Raw genomic sequence first — 25,039 nt, forward strand, 5'->3', positions numbered from 1 at the left:
CAAAGGAAAAAAATCCATCAAGATAAAGTCTCAGTTCTGGATATCTATGTCCCAAATACAAATGCACCCACATTTGTAAAAGAAACATCACTAAAGCTTAAATCACACATCAAAACCCACATATTAATAGTGCGAGACTGCAATACCCCACTCTCACCACTGGACAGATCAGCCAGACAGAAACTGAAGAGAGGGAGGAGGGATTATATGAACAAGGTGGGGTTCAAGATCATGACAGAGAAACCCACAGATATAGCTGACCCAAGCATGTGGGAGCTCATGGACTCTAGACAGATTGAAATGGGACTGATCTAGGTTAACTGCATGTGGGTGACAGTTATATAAGTTGGTCTTTTGTGGAGCCCTAGCAGTGGGACCAGGACCTGCCCCTGATCCATGAGCTGGCTCTTTGGAACCTATTCCCTATGGTGGGATGCCCTGACCAGCCTTGATGCAAGGGAGAGGAGCTTGGTCCTAATTTTTAAAAATTGCAAAAGAAAAAGGAGAAGGAGAAGAAGAATTAACTAGTGGGGTGGTGACTCACCCCTTTAATCCCAAGACCCAGCAGTTTCAGTCCAGCCTTATCTACAGAGAACTCCAGGTCAGCCAGGGCTACACAGACAAACCCTGTGTCAAAAAATTAAAAGAACCAAAAAAGAGAGAATAAAAAGCAAAAATCTTAGAAAATGAGGTCAGTGTGAGAAGTGGCCAGCCCATGAGGAAGTACACCAGAAAGGAGTAGGGTGTGAGAAAAGCCAGGGACGATGACCACAAGAAAAGAGTTAAAGTCAACATTGCAGAAAGAAACCATCCAGGAAACCAAAGCCTAGCACACAGTTCAGCCTGCTTACACCCAAAAGTAGCCAGTCAGTCCAGCAGTGAACTTTTTCCACATGTGAAGGAAAAGGAGCAGTTTCAGAAAGTACTAGCTTCCTGATGGCAATTAAGAGTAAGCAATGGAAGAGTAAGCAGTAGAACAACTGTACACACCCAGGAGCTGTGTTTTATGCACAGACCCCTTCTAAAAGTGTTTTGTTTTTCTGAGACAGGGTCTCTTTTTCTGTTGCTTTGACCGGTCTATAATTCAGTCTGTAGAAAATTCTGACCTCAAACTCACAGACATTCTCTGCCTCTGCCTCCCAAGTAACACTGCATGATACTTGCACACCCAGCCAAAAAATTGTTTTATTTGATTAAATAATTTTTTAGAATTTAATAAGAATATATTTTTGGTTCACTTGGCAGCACATATACTAAAATTGGAACGATTAGCATGGCCCCTGTGCAAGGATGACATGCAAATTTGTGAATAAAATATATATTTTACTTTTTCATAAAAGTTCTAACAAATATTTTTTCAACCTAAAAATGCAATTTCAGAGGCTGGATGGTGGTGGCACATGCCTTTAATCCCAACACTCAGGAGGCAGAGACAGGGGGATCTCTGTGAGTTCAAGGACAGCCAGGGCTATACAGAGAAACCCTGTCTCCAAAAAATAAAATAAAAATTTCAGAAAGCAAAATGTGAGTTGCTATAATATAATAATATAATATAATATAATTTTCTTCTTCTTCTTCTTCTTCTTCTTCTTCTTCCTTCTTCCTTCTTCCTTCTTCTTTTTTGGGTTTTCGAGACAGGGTTTCTCTGTAGCTTTGGAGGCTGTCCTTGAACTCACTCTGTAGACTGGGCTGTTCTCAAACTCACAGAGATCTTCCTGATTCTGCCTCCTGAGCACTGAGACTAAAGGTGTGCGCCACCACCACCCATCAGATAATTTATTCTTGCTAATGTTTGTGATTTGGGCCTACAATTCCAGCATTCTGAATGCCACGGCAGGAGGATAATGATTGCCACACCAGCCTGAGAAACATATGGATGTCCTATCTCAATAAACAAAAAAGTGGCTGAGCTGAGTGCTTACTTAGTATCCAGGAAGCACCGGGTTTAATTCCCATCACCACATAAAAACAGATATGGTGGTACATGACTGTAATCTTAGCACTTGGGAGGTAGAGGCTTGAGGATCAGGAATCCAATATAATCCTTAGTTTCATAAAATTTGAGGTCAACCTAGGCTGCAACAGACCTTCAAGGAAGAAAGAGAGGTGGGCTGAGAGAGAGTCACTATTGAGGGCAGAAGACACAAGTGGAATATTGCAGATCGAATGTAAAGTTAAGGATACAGGAAAGGAGGACATCAAGAAAAGAAGTGAACTAAGCAAATTCAACATCAAAACATCAACGAGTGTTCGGTGGAAAATATTTCTTCATTAAACTCTGAAAGCTTTTTACAGAGTTTTCCAGGAGTGCCCTGGTAGCTTCTGATATTTACAGATTGTCCAGCTATGTACCTCAGTTTGCCTTCAAACTCACAATTCTCCTGCTTCAGCCTTGAAAATGCTAGCTCATAAGATTGTGATAATTTTTCTCCATTACTTGTTCTGGGAATTGAACTTAGGGTCCACATACGAGGCAAGTAACCAGTCACTAAGCTATATCCTGAGCCAGCTTTTTGGTTGTTTCTGGGTACCAAACTCAGGTCATCAGTCGTGTGAAGCAATTGTTTTCATTTTACTATTGGCTAGCTCATAGTGATTTTTTAAAAAAAGATATTATGTGTATGATTATTTTGCCTAAATATGCAAATGTGCCGTGTGTGTGCAGTGCCCCAGGAGGTCAGAAGAGGATCACCTGGAACTTAAGTTACATATACTTATGAGCTACCATGTGGGTGCTGGGAATTGGACCTGGGTCCCTTGCAAGAGCAGCAAATGTTTTTAGCCACTAAGTCATCTCTCCAGCTCCATATTGATATTTTTCAAATGTATGTGTCTGTATACGTAAATGTGGGTGCCCACAGAAGCCAGAAGACAGCACTAGGTCCCCTGAAGTTGAAGTTAAAGTGACTTCTGAACAACCACTATGTGGATGCTGGGGCAGATGGTCCTCTGGAAGAGCGATAATCACTTTCAGCTGCCGAGCCATCTGTATGGCCCTAAACTATCTTTTATTTCTGTGTATGTGTGTGTATATGTGTGTATGCATATGTATGGGAGTGTCAGTGGAGGCCAGAAGAGGTTGCCATAGCCCCTGGAGCCCCATAACAACTACATATAGTTGTTATGGAAAATGGAGGAAGTTCTGAGCATGTGAAGTCCGGAGTGAATGTGACTTGCTTAGATGAGCCAGCCATGACAAGGTCCCTGAGATTCATGGGAAAATGACAAAGCCCCCACCTGGGGTGTGAGTCTCAGGGGCAAGGTAAATCCTTCTTCTTGTCCATGTGTGGACGTAGATAATGTGTGTAGATATTGTCTGCCATAGAGTCCACAACTCCTGGATATTACAGCCTGAAGACTGCTCCCCTACAGAGTCCAGTCCTACCAAGATTAACTACATCTGACTCCTTGTTCAACGGTATGCAATAAACATGCTGAATTTTCAGGATGTTAAGGTTCTTCTGTCAGAGAGCCTAGACTATGTGATCCTACCTTTCCTGTGTGATTAGGTGTTTGTCTCTTCTGCATTCCCTCCATGCCCCAGTAGGGCCCACCTCTGGATGTAGTAGGTTCTGGTCCACCTGGCATGGGTCTTGAAGACTGAACTCAAGTCCTCTGGAAGAGCAATAAGAGCTCCTAACAGCTGAATCATCTCTAGCACCCCATTGTTGAGATAGGACCTTATGCATCCCAAGTTAATCTCAAACTTGCTACAAAGCCAAAGATGACCTGGATTTCTCAGCCTGCTGCTTCAGTCTCCCAAGTGCTAGGATTACTGGAATGTACCACTATGTCTTACACACTGCCCGCCCAATTTTATATTCTTCGATCATTAAGATGGTTATTTTTGTCAAAAGTGATAACATAGTGCTCTCAGAGCTCCTAAGCTTGTGGGAATTAGTCAGGAGGTGATGTTGCACACCTTTAATCCTAGCACTCAGAAGGCAGAGGCAGACAGATCTCTGTGAGATTGAGTTCAGCCTCAACAGAGCGAATTCCCAGACAGCTAGGGATGTTACAGAGAAATTCTGTCTTGAAAGACCAAACCAAACAAACAAACAAAAGAGTGTGGGAATTGCAGGAGTCAATGTGAAGAGGCAGAAAGAGTAGCTAGGCCTTCACCGATGGCAGAGAGTGAGAGTGGTAGTCAGCTGCTGAAGACTTGAGCCCCCTGACACGAACTTAAGAAAATCACAGCTTCCTCAGAGGGAGTCTAGTGTGTCACAGAGAATAGGAACAAACTCAGGTGAAAGGCTCTTACATGTGGATATTCTTGCTTTTGTGCTTTACTAGGAAACAGGCTATTAAGAGACAACTTTTATTTGTATTTTTATAAGGTTCAGATTTAAAAGTTCAGGGGATCTAGGATATCAAGTTCAGTGTAGAGTCACATTCTGGTGCTGGCCAATACCAAAGTCTGGGAGGTGCATAAGTAACTCTCTGTCCTCCTTCCTGCCTCTGGTCCTTCCATCAAATTCTCATTGCTGTTAGACACAACTTGCACCTGACTGAGGACAACAAGAACAAGTCTTGCAACTGTCATGTATATTCCAACAGAGAAAGCTACTTGGTAGGAGTTGTAAATAATGAGAATGAGTCCCAGAGTCAGAACCAGCACTCCCATAATGGAGACAAATGTGTGCCACCAAGAACATTCCAAGAGGGACTGACAGCAAACAGGCTTCTCCTCCCTACATAGAAGGCTGCTAGTCACATCCATTTGGACAGGTCGGTACATTGTGCTTATTTTTCTTCAGTGATTGAAGGAGAAAGAGTATAGGTTAGAAACAACTCAAGTTTGTGTAGAGCTGTGTGGTTGGGATATGCTTGTAACCTAGTACTTGAGGCTGAGGCAGAATTCCCAGAAAGTTCATAGTGAGCTCAGGGCCAAGGCTTATTCAGTAAGGATGGACTTCAAAGGATGATCTACACAAGGCACTAAGAGTGTCTTTCAAGGGGGCTGAAGAGATTGCTCAATGGTTAAGAGCATGTGTTGTTCTCACAGGCAACCAAGTTTGATTCTCAGCACCCACACTGTGGCTCATATCCCTCTGTAACTCCAGTCTTGGTGGATTAAATTCCCCTCTATCCAAGGGCACCAGGCTCACAGATGATTCACACACATGCAGGCAAAACAGTTACACACATAAACATAAATTAATCTTAAAAAATAATATTTTAGGATAGGCATAGTGGAGTACACCTTTAATCCCAGAGCTTGGGAGGCAGAGTCAGGCAGGTCTCTGTGAGTTCAATTCTAGCCTGTCTAAATAGTGAGTACCAGGATAGCCAAGGCTATATAGAGAGACCCTTTCTCAAAGAGAGTTCCTTCCAAGAAGGCCAGACTTGAATACTTCCTACAGTGAGGAGGGTGGGGTGTAGGGGTGGAGTAGAAACATAACTAATGGCTTCACACATGGTAAAAAGCCCTTTACTTTTGAGATACACCCACAGCTCCATTGTGATTCTCAGTGGTAATAAAAGATACCACATATCCAGGTATGTTGGCACATGCCTTTCATCCCTGTATTCCTGAGGCAAAGATAGGTGAATTTCTGTGAGGGCAGCCTGAAATAAATATAGAGTTCTATAACAGCCAGGGTTACATGGTGAGATCCTGTCTCATGAAAAAAAAAAAAAAGATATTGTTTATAGGTGTGTGTTAGCAGGCCATTTCAAGACATCTGGGAGGGCTACTAAGAAATGGAATACTAGACTCAGGGCAATGAAATAAGTAGGCTCTGTTTCTCCCTAAAGTATTTTTGTTATATTTCATACAAGAAGTGAAATTCAAAGATGAACGTAGACTAAACTGAAGTGATAGTATGAGCCTGTAATCCCAGAACTTGAAAGCTGAGGCAGGACACATTTGAATTCCAGGCCAAACTCAGAACATGTTGAAACATTTCTCAAAAACTAAAATAAAAAAAACAAAACAAAACAAAAAACCTTTAAACACCAAAAAGAGAAGGAAGGAAAAGGAAAAAAAAAAAAAAAAAAAAAAAAAAAACACACAGAGAAACAACCTAAGTAGGTTGTGTTGTTCTTTAGTTACAGTTATAAAGCCGGAGAAGGGGTGGGGGTGAGTGGTCCCTGGTGAGGGTCCCAAGGTAAGGGCCCACGTGGGAGAGCATAGCAGGTTCCTTACCAGGTGAGCGTGACCAAGGCGGAGGGAATAACACGCCAGGCAGATAGAGCTTGAATGAGGAGTGAGGAAGAAGAGGAGAGAGAGAGGAAGAGAGAGAACGAGCAAAAGAGACAGCAAAACAGAGCATAAGTGGTCAGAGGTCTGACTTTTAAAGTGGTCCTTTACACTTAACCTGCAGACTAGTCCTCATGGAACCCTGGGCTGACCAGAGTACTGCCTGAGTACATTCTGTCATGTGACTGGGGCAGGCCAGCGTAATGCCTGAATCCTTACAGGTTGTGCCTTTAATCCCAGCACTTGGGAGGCAGAGGCAAGCAGATTTCTGAGTTCAGGACCAGCCTGGTTCCAGTATAGCCAGGGCTTCTTAGTAAGAACATGTCTCAAAAAAACCCAAAGAAAGAAAACAATCCAGTTATAAAAAAAGGTTTGCTTATTTTCTGTGTATGAGTATTTTGTTGTTTGCATGTATTTTGGCATACTACATGCGTGTTTTGTGTCCTCAGAGTTCAGAGTAGGGCATCAGATCCCCTAAAATTGGAATTATGGAAGGTTGTATTGTGAACAGCCACGTGGGTGCTGGGAACAGAATGTGCGTCCTCTAAAAGAACAAGTGTTCTTAACCGTTGAGCCATCTCTTCAGTCCCTGAAATCCAAAATCTTAGTATCTTCAGAAAAATAGCCCAGGGATATCGATAAGAACACCGCTCCTCCGCAGAAGTGCTGATTGTAACTTAATACGCATAAAGCTGTGAGTTTAGTACCTTCAGGTAAGACTAGCAGAGTACAGATTGTTTTATGAAAGAAATGACTTTTCTCACCTGGTACAACGGTAGCTTTTAAATAAGCCAACAAAGGCCAGAAGTTGTTTCTTCCAAAGCAGCAAGGACTTTAAAGAGGAAGTGTTCTTAAGTGAAGTCAGCATGGCTGTGTCTTGTTCTTATGCATTAGGCCCTTGATTGCAGAATTGAAGCATGGACTCACATAGCGGGAGGGGAGGGGGGTCCATACAATACAGTATTTCCTTCATTCACCCACTGATATGAACTCCTCAACTGTTCAGAACAAAGTTCTAACAAGCAGTGCACACATAAGAGCCTTCACTAGACTATCCTATGTAAAGGGATGCTAAAATTGGAAGAGGTTTTACACTGATGGCTTTTATGCTTGTCTTCACCTGCTGAGAATTTGGTGAAGATGTTGCAATTTTGACTTGTTTTTTTCAGGCAGGGTTCCACTGTGTAGCCTGAAACTTACAAAGGAGCACCTGCCTCTGCCTCTAGACTGGAACTGAAGGCTACAGCCTTGCCTTTTTTTTTTTTAATTTCTTGGTTTTTTTGAGACAAGGTTTCTCTGTATTGCTTTGGAGTTTGTCCTGCACCTAGCTCTGTAGAATAGACTAGACTCAACGCAGAGATTGGCCTGCCTCTGCTTCCCAAGTGTTGGGATCAAAGGCGTGTGCTACCAATGCCTGGCTTTTTTTTAATTTTTTTTTTTTTTTTTTTTTTTTTAAGATAGGGTCTTTGTAGCCCTGGCTGTCCTGGAACTCTGGAACTTGCTAGGTAGACCAGTCTATTATGAAGTTCAAGAAATCCTCCTTCCTCCACTTCCTGAGTGCTGGAATTAAATGCCTGTATCATGACTCCCAGCCCAGGATGTTATTAATAAGCATAGGTGATTTGCAGCTAACACACAACTTCACCATTTCCCAGGCCTATCTGAGCACAGGAGTCATCTGGCAGCTCCCAACTCTGCCAGGCAGTGTTGGAATTACAGGTGTGTCATCACAGAAAGTTGTGTAACCAAAGACCATTTCTAAAGGTGTTGTGTATGCTATTTATTCAACCAGAGTTTTGTTACTATTAACTAGAAATTTTGTCAAATGAGAAATATTTTAAACCTTTTAGAGCATACATCAAGAATTACGTTTTAACTTTTAGAAAATTCCATGTTTGAAGGCTTCCCCATCCCCCACCTGGCTTTTTGAAACAGCTTTTTTTATGTAGCACTGGCTGTTCCTGAAGTCCTGTTCATGTTAGCCTGAACTCAGAGACCTGTCTGCCTCCTGAGAGATGGGATTAAAGATGTGCCTGGCTCAAAGGAATAATTTTTTTTAAAATTAAAACCATTTTATTCTGCCAAGTGATGGTGACACAGGCTTTAAATGTGTGAAAACAGTAAGGCTTAAGATATATAATTTCCAATCACAGAATTTATTTAGTGCCCTTGTTTAAGTGCATCTATATTTTTTTTGACAGCATCTCCTATGAAGCAAGGCTGGTTCCCTGCCTTAGACTCCCAAGATTAAGCACAGCACTACACAGAGGTACTCTATAGTATGTGTTAGCCAAGTAGCTAGTTCATTTTTTCAAGTTTTTTTTTTTTTTTTTTTTTAAGGTTTGGGTGCTCATCTTCTGTGCTGGTGTCTGAGATCAGAAGGCCTCGGATCCCTGGGTTATACTTGTGAGCCATCATGAGGCTGCTGGGAAGTGAACCCTTGTCTTTTGGAGAGTAGCCAGTGTTCCTAACCTGAGCCATCATTTCTCTAGCCCTGTTATAGTTGATTCTTATCCATTAACCCCCCTTACCGGCTACTTACTGTTTACACAAGCTAGTTTAACAGTCCAAGTGACTAGACAGAAGGCTGCTGCTACATGTCTTCAAATTAGTCAGGTGAGATGTGACACCACAGTACAATGCCATTTGCACAGAAGCAGATATTATACTTTAATTTTAAAAACCACAAACATACAAAGCACTCTTATCAGCAAATACACTGAACAATAACATTTTTTTTGGCCTCAAACCACTAGTTTTTACAAATAGGAACATTAATTCAGAACCACCCTTGGGAACTTTACAAAAACATTATAGGACTCACTGAAAAGGGCTGCAATTATGCTGGGTCATGGCGGTGACACACACCTTTAAACCCAGCACTCTGGAAGCAGAGGCAGTTGGATATCTGAGGCCAGCCTGGTCTACCAAGTTCTAGAACAGCTTCCAAAGCTACAACAAAGAAACCCTGTTTGGGAAAACAAAAACAAACAAAAAGGTCTTCAATAGGGTACCTTTTGCTATGTGCAGGTGTGTGGTATTTTTCAAAGTTCTGGGCTCTGAACCCAGGACCTTGCTTATGCTAGTAAAGTGTCATACCAAGCCCAGGACTGAAGTTCTTCCTTTGAGGACAGATTCTTGCTGAACTCCAGACTTCCCTCATGGCTTCTTGGGTGTTAGGAATGCAAGTGTGCACACAACCAATCTTGGCCAAGTTTGTCTGTCTGCTGAGACATTTCACTATGTAGTCTTGCTGGCCTAAACTACCAGGTAGACAACCAGGCTGGCCTCAAATCCATACAAACCTGCCTATCTATGTCCCACAGTACGTGCAACCATACCCTGCCTAAGCATTCTTGAAAAGCTCTTAGGTTTAGCTCTGATAGTTCCTTCAGGCTGAGGAACCTGATTATAGTCTAATGGCCCACTTGGGGTTTTTTGTCTTTGGGTGTGTTGGAAGCTTTCCTGGGAGAAAAGAACTTGGCTCCGGGCTTTCTGATTTCCCGAACATCTTTTTTTTGTTTCTTCCCTGAGGTCTCAGGCTCTGCTCCTGGGGTCTCTGTAGCTGGTAGGGCCTTCCTTTTTTTGCCCCGAAGTTTATTTGGATCAGGCCTCTTTTTTGGAGATTTTTTCCCTGTGACATTTTCTTGCATCTAGCAAAACAAACAAACAAACAAAAACAACAAGAAAAGAAGAAATTAAGTCTAGAATAACAAAATTTCACAATCAAATTTAAGGAGCCAGAATTTTGATGGTAATCCTGTAAGTATAACCTCGGCACATCGGCACAGTGAAATGAGGAGTAACCCTTTCTACTGTCAGACATTTCTTTTCTTTTTTAGACAGATTCTCACCTGGCTAGAACTTATTATGCAATCCAGGCTGGGTTCAGCTTCTGCTTCAGCCTGGGGTTACAGGCACATATTTATCATTCTTTGGGATTAAAGGTGTGGTCCACCACCACCCAGCCAGTTTTTATTTTAGAATATACCCATATATACCCATTTTAGAATATACCCATATATGTAGTATACATACATACATACATACATACATACATACATACAAATAAATAAAAGGTTGCCTGGTATGGTAACACAAATCTATGATCCTAACACCCTGGAGGGAATCCTGAGCCAACATAGCAAGACCCTAGCTCTAAAACAAAAACTTTTCACTAGTATGTTGTACTGTGCTGGCAGTAGACATATCCTGTGCACTGAGGGGCTTGATGTACCCGCTACAATGAATACCCAAAATGTGAGACGTCCTTCTAGAAGATACCCTGTCATAAAGTAACACAGGCCTTTTAACATTACTCAAGGTGTTCCATCCAGGATAAAGTAAGTCAGTGTCTGCCTTCCTGATTCTGGAGCTAACTCTAAAGCTTTCATCACTTGACACTTTTTGCCCAATACATACCAGCTACTAATATCAATAAAATACCTTCATGTTTTCTTTATTTGGTATTTCTCCTATTGGTACTAGTTGTGGAATTGTTTCTTCACACTCGTCTGTCCCTTTAGGTTGTGCTTTTTCTTTGCTGGTCTTTTTCTTCTGGGACCTTGGGGTCTTCACTGGAGTACTGTTGGTTTCACATGCTAAATCATCACCTTGAGTTAGAAGGGACGCATCCTTCTTGGACATTTTCCTTAACATTTTGCTTTTCTTCTTCAACTTTTCTTTTTCATGCTTCATTTTTTTCTTTAGTTCCTACCAAAATACCAGATAAAAGTTTAGTAGGAAAAACAGCCACAGAAAAGAGATGACAGATTGAGAAGTGCAGTTCTTATTATTCAAAAGCTCCCTAAAATATCTGTAACCCATGCAAATAGATTACCCCATCTCCAAGCACATAAACCTCAGCTCTACTTATTTGGGATGACAGGTGTTTCAATGTGTAGCCCAAGCTGGTGGGCCTTAAACTTGAACCTCTCCCTCTCTTACCTACCTACCATGTGATGAAATTGCTGACATGCTCTATCACAACTGTCTATCTTGACTTTTAGCTGCAAACCCACACCCACCCAGATGATAGTTGAAAGCTGAAACAATAACATCAGAATGTTAGTACATGCTTATAATCTTAGCTACCTGGGAAGCTGAGGCAGGAAGATAGTAAACTCAAAGGCCAACTTGATTTACACAGTGAAATTTAGACTCTTATTTCCAAGAAAAAGAATTGGGGGCTTAATTTAGCTATACAGTACATGTCTACCATACCAAAGGCCCTTCAAGGGTTCAGCACCCACTGTCAGAATGCATGTATGTGACTGAGGGGTGGAGGCTAAAGAAGAAATCAGACCTTAGCACCTACACTAAGGAAACAGAACTCATGTCCACGAAGGCTTGGTTTGTTTTAATTATTACCGATCCACCCATCTTTGTGTAAGTGTGCATGTGCACAACACAGGTCAACTGAGACTCTTCAGGAGCCACCTACTTTCTTAATACAGGATCTCTTATGGTATCTGGGGCTTGACAATTAGACTATACTAGGCTGACAGGCCAGAATCCTAGGGATTCATCATCTTTCTCTACCTCCCCAGAATTGGGATCACACTCAGATACCTTGGTTACATGGAGGATACTTTTACTAACCCAGTCATCTCCCCAGCCTTGAACCTCCAGTCTTCAATGTACTTTAGGGTAGTCATGGATTCAGAGTACTTCCAAAGTTCCTGCCTCACAGGTAAAATACCAACCGCTCCTGTGTCCCCACCCCCATCTCTCTTTCTCTCTGTTTTTCCAGATAAGAGTTTCTCTGTACGGTCCTGGATGCCCTGGAACTCACTATATAGACCAGGCTGGCCTTGAATTCAGAGATCCACCTGCCTCTGCCTCCTGAGTGCTGGGATTAAAGGAGTGCGCTACTATGGCCCAGTCTGTTTCTTTACAGATTCTGAACTACAGTGATAAATAACTGGGATGTTCCAAACATCACCTGAGCAGGGACCCTCAACTGAGAGTGTCAGGTTCCTTTAATGGATATGCGAATACCCACGCTAAATTTAGATAGTACATTCTAGCTGCAGCCCAGGCAATACAGAACATGCGTGTCAGAAGGATGAGCAAAGATCATCTGCAGAGCTGATTCACCCAGTTGCTATCAGGACCAGATCGGGAGTACTAAAGTATGAAGAAGAGTGACCCAAGCAAGTGTGAGATAACTTGTTACTGTTTCAGTGTTAGCCGACTATAGCATCAAAGGCTTGCCCTTTATATTGTATAAGTTTTAAAGAATTAAAGACCACTAGATGAGGACCCAAGCATAGTGATGTACACCTTTTATCCCAGCACCACCAAAGGAAGATGGATCTCTGAGTTCAAGGTCAATCTGGTCTACATAGTGACAAGCAGGCAGTGGTGGCACACACCTTTAATCCTAGCACTTGGGAGGCAGAAGCAGGTAGATCTCAGTGAGTTGGAGGCCAGCCTTGTCCATAAAGTGACTTCTAGTTCAGCTAGGACTATTATACAGAGAAACCCTGTCTCGAAAAACCAAAGCCCCCACCAAAGTCCATGAGGCTGGAGAGATAGCTCAGTGGTTAAGAAAACTAGCTGGTCTTACTCAGAGGTTAAGTTCAATTCCCAGCAACCACCCAGTAATGAGATCTAGTGCCCTTTTCTGGTCTGCAAGGATACTAGCAGACAGAACACTGTATAAATAAACAACTCCACAGAAAAAACAAAGACAACAAAAAACATAAAAACAAAGGGCCTATAGAAATTTTAGCAGGGTGGGCGGTTACAGGTGATCTGTGAGTTCAAGGCCAGCTTGGTCTACATAGCAAGTTTCAAGTTAGTGAAGGCTACATAGTGTGACCTTGTTTAAATAAAACAAAACAAAAAGTGGTGGAGAGATGGCTCAGTGGTTAAAGAGCATATGTTCTTGAAGACCTGGTTGGATTCCCAGAATCAACATGGTGGCTCACAATAACTCATTGGAGAACAATTTCAGAGATTCTAACATCCTCTTCTGACTTTCTTGGGACACAGATGGACACACACATATGGTATAGAATATACAGAAATTAGTGAAACATTCATATACATAAAACAAAGAATTCTAAACAAAAAAAGACCAAAGAAAAACGGAATCCCCCTTGCCACGATATGACTTAGTATTCCAAAAAGTGAGATTAACTGTTTTTCTGTCGACACAGAAGCTACACTTTAATCTGCTGCTGTTTTAACCGCAAATGCAGCTCTGCAGTTACTATCCTGCTTCTCTGGCAGTGCCTTGGCTGGTTTATGCCTTGGCCTAGCAGGAATTCTGTTGGCTATGTTGCTGCCGCCAAATATAGCTTTTATTAAATCTCTATTTTACTTATCAATAAGACCAGGGAATCAAAAGGCTGGGGTGAAAACATGATAGCTCAGAGAGGTGGACTAGCAACTAACATCTCTGGCAGGATCTCTTAAAGTACACTTCCACTATACCAAAAGAACTCACACTCTACTAAGTCCTTCCCTACTACTTTCCTGTGTGTCTCTATTATTTCAGAGACACCCCTGAACTCTCCATAATTACTTTGTCAACTTAAGTTGGCCTTCCCTCCCCTTCGCTTAGTTAATAAAAATGCAAATTTGGGGGTCACAGAGTGATTGAGTATCCCACAACAGACAACTTAGAAAAGGATGAAACTGTGTGGTAGGTTCTTGTATTTGAACTTACTTATTAGGGAGTGGCCCTATTTGAAAGGGTTAGGCCTTGTTGGAGGAAATGTACCATTAGAGTGGGCTTTGAGGTTTCAAAAGCCCAAACCAGGCCCAGTGTCTTTTCCTGCTGCAGGTGGATTTGGATGTAGATAGAACTTTCAACTCCTCTAGCACCACATCTGTCTGCATTTGGGCAATGCTCCCCACCATGCAGACAATGTACTAAACCTCTGAACTGTAAGCCAGGCCCAATTAACCAACAAAAAGAGATGGCTTAGTGCTTTTCTAAATAGACCTAGATTCAATTCCTAGCACCAACATGGCAGCTTACAACTGTCTGTAACTCCAGTTCCAGGTGATCCTAACACTCTCAAAACAACAATTAAACCCTACCCCCCCCCCCCCCCCCCCCGCCAACTATTGAACGCATATACTAAGAACATGCCTTACCACTGAGCTATAGTCTTACCACTTTAGCTTCAGTCTTAAATGTATTTAAAACAGGGCCTTATAGCCCAACTGAACTTGCTAAGTTCAGAATAAAACTCTGAACTTGCAATGATCTCTCCTGGCTACATTTTAACGATGATTATTATGTTTTTTGAGACAGGGATTCTGTGTAGCCTTGTCTGTCCTGGTATTAACTCAGTAGATCAGGCTAGCCTTGAATTCAGTGATTCAGTTATTCAGTGTCTACCTCTCCCTCTGGAGAGCTGGATTAAAAGAGTGCCCCACTACTGTTAGGAACTAGCAGCCAGCTGACCCCCACCCCCGATGATGGGCGGGACGCTCATGGCAGTATCATCGCTACATCAGCCTTACCTGGCAGCTCAAGCTTTACCTGGCTGCCAGAGGACTCAGTTACGCATGCGCAAGCCTCCCTTTTAAAGCAAGCGCACCTCTCTCTCTTGCCCCCTCTTGCTCTCTCTCTCTCTCTCTCTCTCCTGCTTTCGGTTGGCCACCAGCTATCCCTTCTCTCCCTTCTCTCAATAAACTACACATGGGCGCTGAGTCTTGTGTTTTATAGGCATTAGCTTCAGCATAAGAACAACAACCATTGCCTGGCTCACACTTTTTGATTATTATGCCCACCCAATACTTCAATTTATACTAACCTTTCTCCTCATGCTACGGAAGGATAAGGTGTTTTCATCCTGACATGTGACAAATGAGGAAAAGATGGGAAGGGAAACGGACTTGTCAGTTTTCAGGAACAAGAGCTTCACACTTTGCCATTTCTGGGGCAATTTCTCTGAAAGTACTTCTGAAACAGCCAGGATATTTTCAACGATGTGCTCAGTCTCCATTCCAATGTGACCAATACGCACAGTACTAGAATTTAATGAATAGAGATAACTTTTGAATTTCAGAACTCTATTCCCCGAAGTAAAACATCACCGTGCTAAAACAAACACACAGCTTGAACCATGCTTAGAAAGCTCAGCTGGTAAAGGAACTAACCACACAAACCTGACACCTGAGCTCAAGCCATGGAGCCTGAGGATGGGAGTTCAATCCAGTGAACTCAGTAGAGAACTGACCCCAAAAATGCCCTGACACCCACAAGCAAAATGGTGACCCTGAAACTGTCCTGAGCAGAATCATCCGAAAAGGTCATTGCTACCTTCAAGTTCTCATCTGCTTCTAGATGGATCCTTCTCAATAAAGAGTATCTGCCTCTCACAACTAATGTGCTTTTTAGAGATCAAGACCATCCCTGCAGCACTGGGCCTGCCTGCCAGTCTACCCCCTCACCAGAGGCTCACTGTGGTGGCATTTTGTGAAGTGTCAACTGGACAGCAGCTTTTTTTCTAGCTCATTTTTTTCTAGTGAGCCCCTGGCTGGCTGTGTACTCTGTGTATGTGTACAGAGCTGTTTGTGCAGTGAAGCAAAGGAGGGGAAGAGAGAAGTTGCTAGGCAAAGAGAACACAAACGAAAGAAACTCAACACACTATGCCATACAGGGGACCCTCAAAGCACAGGCCCTTTGGCTCAAGCACCTCCAGTAGTAGGATCATGTGAGCCATTATACTTGGTATCTCAACCTTTGTGACTCTCAACATTAGCCTATAACCAAGGAAGGAACAAACCAGGCCCAATGACAACTCTTAGTTACTACCTCCCCCCCCCCCCCCCCCCCGTTTTGCTCTCTCTGTGTGTGTGTGAAGGCTTTTACCCTAACATAGAATGTAGAGGTCAGAGGATCTCTGAGTTCCAGGCTAGCTAGAATTATACAGTGACACCCTATGTTTAAAAAAAAAAAGAGAGAGAGAGAACGAAAATGGTAAAAAAAATAAATAAATAAAAGCATTTTACTTCATTTAAAAAGATTTTTTTTTTTTTTAATTTATTTTGAGACTGGGTTTCATTATGAAGCCCTAACTGGCCTGGAATTCTCTGTGTAGATCATATTTGCCTGTGACTCAGAGACTTCTGCCTCCCCAGTGCTAAGATTAAAGGAATGTGCCACCATGCCTGGCTTTCAGTGTGTATCTGTGTGTGAATTTTAGCCCTGAAGCATTGAATCCCCTAGAGGTAGAATTACAGGTGGTTGTAAGCCACATCTAACATGGATGCATACCTGAGTCTTTATTTTTCTTATGTATGTGCTTTGTGTGAATGTTGGAGTGTCAGTGTAACAGTGTATGGAGGTCAGAAGACAACATGCAGGTACTGATTCTCTCATTCTGCCACGTGAGTCCTGGGGATCAAAAACAAGTTGCCATGCTTGGTGGCCTAAACCTTCTTGTTGACTCCAAAGATCTTTCCCTTAGCCTAGATGTAAGGCTGCATCTAGTTCAGGACCCAGCAGAAACATGCCTCAGAACAGGGATGGCAGCATGTTTGAACAGGTACAAGAATAAAAAAGCTTCTCCCTAAAGCTACGTAAGCAGTAGACACTTTGCATGGAGTTGCCCATAGCCAGCTGGACAAAGAACTCCCGCGGTACAGCTGCTTAAATCATACATGTTTATGTAAGTAATGTCACCTTTACAGCTCTAAGTTATTCAAGAATCATCTCTTTATGGTTTATGGTTGGTGTCCTACCTGAGGCGAATACTGAATACACATTTGTTCACATCTCTCCAGGAAAATCAGACAACAATAACAATCAACTTGTTAATAGGGGACTAAAGCTACTTCTAAGAAAATTTTTCCTAGAAGTCTTTTTTTTTGAGACATGATTTCTCTGTGTGGCCTTGGCTGTCCTAGAACTCAAAGATCCACCAAAAGGCATGCACCACCACTATCTGGCATTTATTAAGGTTTTAACAGAAGGGTAAGGTTTCATTAACACTAACCTTTAAAGAAAAAAATGAATTCAATCACCATGACATGTCAAGTTTTAAAAGGTACACATATGTTTTTCTTGTTACCTGCAAGAACCATGCTTAGAGATGTTTAAGACGGTCCCTGTGATACATCGGTCAATCTCTTTGGACAGATTCTTGGCCAGAAGGTTCACAGGTACTGGAACTCTATGAAAACCACATAGATATCAGAACATCACACCCATAAAATCCCCTACCACAAAAGTCCAATCATTGCAAAAAAACTTACTTCTTCCTCTGATAGAAATGCCTTCCTATGTGCGTGGGCAAACGCCTTCGAATTCTTTCATCCGTAATAAAGATGTCAAAACTACCCAGGAGGCGGAGCTTGGCTTCATAGGCTTTATATTCTGTTTTTAAAGTTTTAAAAGGAATAATCTAGAAAACAGAAACAAGAACAAAACCATAAAACCTTAAGAACCGGAAACAAGAAGAAATATGGGACACTTCCTATTCAGGTCAATCCTAGTGCCACAGTTTAATGAATTCCTGAATATCTAAAACATGCCACACTCTGTGCTAAATGCTGGGGACACTGAGGATGATCAAGAACCCAGGACAAAAACCCAGTATGTAGGCCAGGCCCTGAAAGAGATGACATAACCTGTTTCTTAGAAGCCTCAGGTTAGAGAGTGCTAACTTTGAGGTTAACTCAGGCAATTGAGCAAGATGCTACCTCAAAACAAAGTAAAACGGGCTGGAGAGATAGCTTAGTGGTTAAAAGCACTGGCTGCTCTTACAGAGGACCTGTGTTTAATTCTCAGTACCCATAAAGTAGCTGACAGCCATGTATATCTCCCTCTAGCTTCAGGGAATCCAATACTCTGTTCTGGCCTTCATGGGTACATACCAGGTGTAGGCACACACAACACCCAGACACATTTTTTAAAAGCAAATGTAATGGAGATGGGGGGAGGGGCAGCATCTGGCACAACCTTTAATCCCAACCTGGGATCATTTATTCCCTCTAATAAAGGAGGATCTCTGAGTAAGAGGCTAGCCTGATCTACACTGCAAATTTGGAGCAGAACATTAGCCTAGCATGTTTAAGGCTCTGGATTCAATTCCTAGTACCAGAAGAAATAAAAACATTCAGAGAATAAAATATACAAACAATCACAAAGCAAAGCCAGAGGCAGACACAGGGTGCTCTGTAAGTACAGAAGGACTAACACAAATGTCAAGTTTCTAAATAATCTCCAATGGGACTACAGATGGCTCAGTGGTTCAGAGCTGACTGCCCTTAGAGGACATGAATCTAATTTCTATCACCTATGGAAACAACTTCCAACTCCAGTTGCAGGGAATCCCATGTCTGCCTACCACCCCCCCCCAGCCTCCTTAGGCAATACACTATAAACAGTTAAAATTAAGATACAAAATCTGACATGCAATTAGCTTTTCAGCCACAAGTCAGAATAGCACCTTCACCACAAGCAAAGATTAGATTAAAAAGGAAAAAACAGGCTGGAGAGATAGCTCAGGAGTTAAGGGAACTGGACGCTCTTTTTTGAAGGACCTGGGTTTTATTTCTCAGCATCCACCAGGCAGCTCACAATCACTTGTAACTCTAGCTCCAGGAGATTTGATACCCTCTTTTGACCTCTAAGGACACCTGCACCAACATGTTACACATACATAAGCTTAGGAATTTAGGCACATACCACAAAGAAATTAACTGAAGAGAAAAATAGATCTAAAAGCCAAAAAATATAGCAGTGTATCATATTTCATTTCAATAAGATCTGTGAAAGGACTTCAAAGCAGTAACATGATTCCTACCCGAGAGATGTTGTTAACGCCATGCTTTTTCAAATGCTTTTTATAGAAACATTCTGTTTGTTCAGGTGACTCACAGTCATCTTTGGTAAACAAACAGACTTCTGATGAATCTGATAGGATACTATGAGGCAAAGACCTGTAAAACATGACAAAAGATAAGAAGCAAACCATTATTCCAGAGAATGTGTACTGTCCAAAACACATACTTAATCTCATTTAAAGCAATCTGTGTGTGAATGTGTGTGTGTGTGGTGTTAGCCATGGCGCATATGTGGGTTCAGAGAACAACTTTTTAAGACCTGGTTCTCTCCTTCCACTATGTGTACCAAGCAAGAGATTTGAACTCAGGTCATCAAGTCTGGTGGCAAGTATCTTTAATGCAACCACCCTGTCAGCCCCAGTCAACCATATTTTGATTTTTTTCCCACTTAAGTAAATACTACTCTGAGTAAAAGCAAGTTAGGTGTGCTGATGCCTGTAATTCCAGTTTTAAAGCCTCTAATAAGGAATGTCAAAATTGCCAGACCAGAACATAAAAACACACGAAAAAAACAAAAAGTCAATTAAGACAGGCGGGTAAGGAACAGACAGGGAGAGAAAGGACTTCCCACAAGTGACATAAATCATCAAGGTGAAAAACTGAGCAAAAAACAGGGGAAGAAAGAATGCAGAGGGCCAGATAGTGGTAGCACTGGCCTTTAAACCCAGCACTCAGGAGGCAGAGGCAGGCAGATCTCTGTGAGTTCAAGGCCAGCCTGGTCTACAGAGTTCCAGGACAGGCTTCAAAGCTACAGAGAAGCCCTGTCTTAGGGGAGGGGAAAAAAAAAAAAAAAAAAAAAAAAAAAAAAAAGAGGGCTGGGAAAGTAGCTCACTGTAGAGCAGTTAAGACCCAGGTTCCACAGCCCAGGGAGGGCACTTCAAGCATTCACTGTAAAAACAAGGATCCATGTTCATCCCCTTTGTCAAAGAGGTTGGTGATAAGCACTAGTAATCTCATGGGAAAATGAAATCACGAGGATCTGTGGGACTTGGTGGCCAACTAGTCCAAGAGCTCCAAGCAAACACGACCTGCCTAAAAAGGGGATGGATGATGCTACTACCAAGGATGTCCTCTGGCCTCCATGCTCATGTACTCACATATCTGAAAACAAGTCTACAGACACATGTTAAAATAATGTGTGTGTGTGTGGGGGGGGAGGTTGTCGGCTTTGGTGGCACACGCCCCTAATTCCAGCACGCAGGATGAAGATGGATCTCAGTAAATTTCGAAGCCAGCATGGCCTACAGAGTTCTAGAACTGGCTCCAAAGCAACACAGAGAAACCCTGTCTCAAAAAAACAAATGACCCAGCATTTAAAAATACTGGCTGCTCTTTCAGAGTGCCCTAGTTTGGTTCCCAGCACCCACATTACTGTTTATAACTACCTGTAATTTCAATTCCAGGGGATCTGATCTTTTCCGACTCCCATAGGCACAAACAAAATTTTGGAAATCAAGTCTTTTCTCTCTAAACCTCCCCAAGCCCTCATTTTTGGGGAAAAACAAGCTATACCCCCACATACTGGTGTGATATGCAGAGCAAGCAAGTTATCACGTAACATGTAAGGTTCATCAAGTAAGAGTTTGAGAGTGACCACAAATTATTTTCTCTAAGGTTTTCCAATCCTGCACAGGACCAACATACACTAACATGATTATTCTTTTATTTTTTTTTCCTGCTAAATCTATGAACTCTATATCAGAAGACTCACCCAAGATAACTAACAAGAATATAAATAGATACAGGCAGGTTGGATGAATCAGTGGGTAAAGACACATGCTTAATGCCAAGCATGACAACCACAGCTTAATTCCAGGACCAACATGGTAAGAGGAAATTGTATTTATCCTCTGATCTCCACATGAGCACACCTAACTTCCCACACATACAAATTAATTTAAAGAAATGGTTTCTGTGTAGCCCTAGATGTCTTCTAACTAGCTCTGTAGATTAGAATGGCTTTGAACTCAGAGATCTGCCTGTCTTTGCCACAGCTGGCTCTAAAATACCTCATTAAAAAAAATATGGGGGTTAAGAGAGGGCTCCCAAGCAGGATCCAAGGTACTCAGCAGTTAAGACCATCGGCTGCTTTCCCAGATGATCTGATTTCTGTTTACTGTACCCACACTGGGCTGCTCAAAACCTTTTTCTCCAGTTCCAGCTGATCTGATACCTTTTTGTCCTCTGGACACATGCGCCATATATTGTGTACTAGAACACAGGTACCTTAAGTTTCAGAAATTTAAAGGCTGAGCATATTGGCGAACACCCTTAACCCCAGCCAGGCAAGTCTTTGTAATAAGACCGTTAAAAAAAAAAAATCAAAACAAAACAAACCTGAACAGATAAATTAGAACTTAGAACTTACACTCGGACACGAAGTTCTTTCGCTGGAATTTTCCATAATATCACCATCAAAAATAAATTCTCATTCCCATTCAAAAGTAAGTTATTTTTTTTCCTTGACTTGGAGTGTGCAAACAGAACTTCTACCGCCTTTTTAATCTGCACAGACACAGAAATAAGTTAATTTTCTCAATGTAATCGTTGCTCCCATATACATGAACACAAACATTTGTTTCCTTAGTTATTACTCTTTCTTCTTTTGTGGGGGGGCATATTTCAATCAGCATATTGGTTTCTTAGAATTTGTGCCCAGTGAAACATAAGATTTCATCAAGAACACCCAAGTACCTGCTTCCGGGATTTGTTTACAAGGTGCCCTTTCTACTTATGAGAGCAGGCTATACCGAAGCTTCTCCTGCCCTCCACGAGCGAGGGAACAATCAGGAAAAGCGCAGTTATTGAGCTTAACGTTCCCGGCCCTGAGCACGCTACTTTTCGCACGTGCAAATGTCTTGGAATCCTGAAGAATGGAGCGCAGAAAAGCACACTTCCAACAGGATGCCATAAGCCTGAGGGAAGAGAACTCGCAGGTGTGCGTTTCAGCGACCTCCTTCGGGTTCCGGGACGTCCACGCAGTCTCAGGCCCGCTCAGGATTTCCAGGCCTATCGCTGCACACCCCACGCGGGCCGTAACTACCCCGCTGGAGAACCGTTGTCCTCCAAATCACTCGCCTGCTCTCGGTCCAGATATTCCAGAGCGGGCGGGGCCGCCTGAATCGCCGCCGCTGTGTTGGCTGTGGCCTCCATAATTCTTCGCCTCGTGCTGATCCCGGGAGCTAGGAAGAATTGCACACGCGCAGGCCCGAGGCCCGGAACCGGAAAGCAGAGGGTAGGATCCCGCTGGGGACCTCATGCGTCATTTCCGCGAGGGCGCGTAATCCGAGACCGGGGCTTCCCTCCGGGGTAGTTGGCGGCCAGTCTTCGCTGACCTGGAAACTCTCCTTGCGTCCGGCTCTTCCTTAGTCGCCAGGCCTCGCAAGCCCTGTCGCTCTCCACGGACAGCGGGAGAGCGTCCTGAGGAGAAACTAGAACCCTGTTTTCAACCCCGTGCGGTCGGTCCTCTGAAGAGCAGAAAGCCGTGGCTCTTCCACCGTGTTGTGACTTAGGGAGTCACTTTCCCAAAATTGGTGGTGTTCCAATGAAATAATAAGGAACCGCCAATGCCAGGCGCGTGAAGCTGCGTGAGAAACAAAAAGATGAGTTGGTCTCTCAGTAGCGTCGGCTTAGGTAAGCCCTTTGACTACCAATAAGTGTAAAGGTGGGGTAATGCGTAGGGGAAAACCTACCTGGATTGGCTGTAAGCAGGTTTTGGGTACCTTTTTTTACTACTGAGGAAAGGGACTGGATTATGAGTGAGGCTAGGAAGGCTGTGATGGCTCCAGAGTCTACAGGGTTCAACAGAGAAAAGAGCTGATATGCTTTTGCCCTCAACCTTACCAAACTGGAATTCCAACATGGTCAAAGTAGCAGGGCTCTTGACACCTATCACTAGGCCCTGCTGACCAGAATGAGAGTGGTGGCTAGAAAGCCATTTAATCCTTCAAAAGTAGCTGAGGTAATTTGAGGAAATCAGGATTCTCCCTCTGGGTTCCTGGAGCTTTTCCAAGAGGTTTGCCAGGATTTGAACGTCCCAGAACACCAGGGGTTATTAATTAGCATTGCTTTCCCTATGCAATCAGCCCCAAATATTTGCAGAAGTTAGAGGGGTTGAAGGAGTGGATAGGTCCCAAGCTGTGAGAGATAATTCAAAAGACTTAACAGTGGAGATCCAGATGAGAAGAAAGACATAAAGCTGGCCAGGATAATGATAGCCACGGTCAGAGAAAGGGCTTCAGGGAGGCCAAGAGTACCCAGGCAACCAAATCAGTTCTGAGACAGGGTAGAGAAGGACCAGTGGAGAAAAAAAAAGAAAAGAAAAAGACACTGGAAGAACAAGTGCCCAAAAATTCATAGACATGAAAAAGAGGATTGATCCTCAGTCTAACTGGATCAGATTGATGGAGCCAGGGCACCATACCAATGAGCCCTCAGGACCCCACGGCCACAGGAAAATGGAGGGTAAAACTCTCTGGATCCTGGTAAGCATGAATACAGTCCATTCAGTGCTGACCCAGCCCTTGGGCCCCATCACTTAAGAGAGAACCACCATCCAATGACCACGGGAACTGTCATCTACTCCTGGACCACCAACCAAGAAGTGAACCTTGGATAAGGTACTGCAGCTCATTCTTTTCTTGTTATGTCAGATTGTCCATTTCACCTGAGATTTGAGAAAAATTGGTGCCACCACCATCACATTCAATGAGATGGGGACCTGGGGAGTTCATACTCAGCAGTTTTGGTAGATTGCCCCTTCTCAGAAGTATATAAAATGACAGAAAACTGGGAGTTGATGAACCATTCCTAACAAAATTAGTGCTAAAGTGTTTTGCAGTATGTATAGAGACCAATTCTCCCACACTGGACTCATAGTGGCTGCCAACTACTGTTCAACTCTTAAGCTCAGCCTCATCTGTAAAGGTTAAATACCCAGTCTCAAAAGAAGCCAAAGCAGGCATTAGAAAGCATATCAACTACTTTAGAGATGCAGGAATTTTGGTTCCCTGCAGTTCACTACTCCCTGCTCTTATGCCAGGCTCCATAGACTACCAATACTTAAGAGAAGTAAATAAAAGAGTAGAAACTTAATCCTAAAGTGCACAACCCTTATGCTTTACTCAACCTATTGGCTCCAGGAAAAACTGTATATACTATCTTAGACCTAAAGGACACCCTTTTCTCTCTTCCTCTGGAGCCTGTGAACCAATATATATTTGCTTTTGAATGGACAGACCCCAAATCAGGGTTCAGTGGTTTATTGAACTGGACTCAATTACTGCAGGGATTTAAGAGCTACCCTGTTTCAAAACTGGGTGTGGTGGTACACACCTTTGATCTTGGGGGCAGAGGCAGGTGGATTTCTGTGAGTTTGAGGCTAGCCTGGTCTACAGAGCTAGTCCCAGGACAATTAGAGCTGTTATAAAAAGAAATCCTGTCTCAAAAAAAAACAAAAAACAAAAACTCCCCCACTCTGTTTGATGAGGCTCTTAGTGCATACCTCCTTGAATACCATTAAACAGCTCCTCATTGTTGCATGCACCCTGAAAGAATGCCAACAAACTACTGAGGGATTACTTGAAACACTCCAGCTGCTGGGCTTCCGAGTGTCTGACAAAAAAGGCCCAATTATGCTCCAATAAGGTAACTTATCTGGGGGGGGGGGATTATTGCTTGGAGGGAGGTAGCAGGACCCTGTTCCCCAACAAGATCTATGCTATTGTGAATGTTCATAAGCAACAGGATAAAAGGCAGGCAAGAATTCCTGGTTGTAGACTATAGATACCTAACTTTGCAGAAATTATAAAACCATTGTACTAGAGCCCAAGAGGAAATGTCCCCCTGACATTGCTAAACCTTTCCACTTGTTTGTGGATAAATGGAATTGGGTTGTGAAAGGCATGGGTGTATTGACTTTGGGACCGTGAAAAAGGCCTATGGCCTATTTGTGTAAACACCTAGACCCATTTGCAGCAGGATGGCCAGCTTGTATCCAAGCCATTGCTGCCACCACATTAT

General features: G+C 42.8%; 1 protein-coding gene and 1 pseudogene across 1 annotated transcript; one reads left to right on the plus strand and one right to left on the minus strand.

The window, feature by feature from the left end:
* The first annotated feature begins 1,232 nt into the window (after positions 1 to 1,232).
* LOC127219916 (uncharacterized) lies at positions 1,233 to 1,325 on the plus strand (annotated as a pseudogene).
* A 7,548-nt stretch (positions 1,326 to 8,873) lies between these two features.
* Rsl1d1 (ribosomal L1 domain containing 1) lies at positions 8,874 to 22,199 on the minus strand. Its single transcript, XM_051181430.1, has 8 exons — positions 22,097 to 22,199; positions 21,387 to 21,523; positions 18,979 to 19,114; positions 17,426 to 17,574; positions 17,242 to 17,343; positions 14,980 to 15,196; positions 10,649 to 10,915; positions 8,874 to 9,855 (listed from the first exon to the last, which is right to left on the minus strand). The coding sequence occupies exons 1-8, from the start codon at positions 22,169 to 22,171 to the stop codon at positions 9,619 to 9,621; spliced, it is 1,320 nt and encodes a 439-aa protein (XP_051037387.1). The 5' UTR covers positions 22,172 to 22,199; the 3' UTR covers positions 8,874 to 9,618.
* Between the last annotated feature and the right edge of the window lie 2,840 nt (positions 22,200 to 25,039).

Source organism: Phodopus roborovskii, unplaced genomic scaffold (genome assembly GCF_943737965.1).
Source record: "Phodopus roborovskii unplaced genomic scaffold, PHOROB, whole genome shotgun sequence".
NCBI lineage: Eukaryota > Metazoa > Chordata > Mammalia > Rodentia > Cricetidae > Phodopus > Phodopus roborovskii.

What these genes read in the sequence shown, in the direction of transcription:
- Rsl1d1 (XM_051181430.1), bottom strand. Translation starts at nt 22,171, where the DNA reads ATGGAGGCCACAGCCAACACAGCGGCGGCGATTCAGGCGGCCCCGCCC. An exon ending in AAAGAACTTCGTGTCCGAGT is followed by an intron (nt 19,115 to 21,386) that starts GTAAGTTCTAAG and finishes CATGTTTTACAG; the next exon opens with GTCTTTGCCTCATAGTATCC. An exon ending in GCGTTAACAACATCTCTCGG is followed by an intron (nt 17,575 to 18,978) that starts GTAGGAATCATG and finishes TCTGTTTTCTAG; the next exon opens with ATTATTCCTTTTAAAACTTT.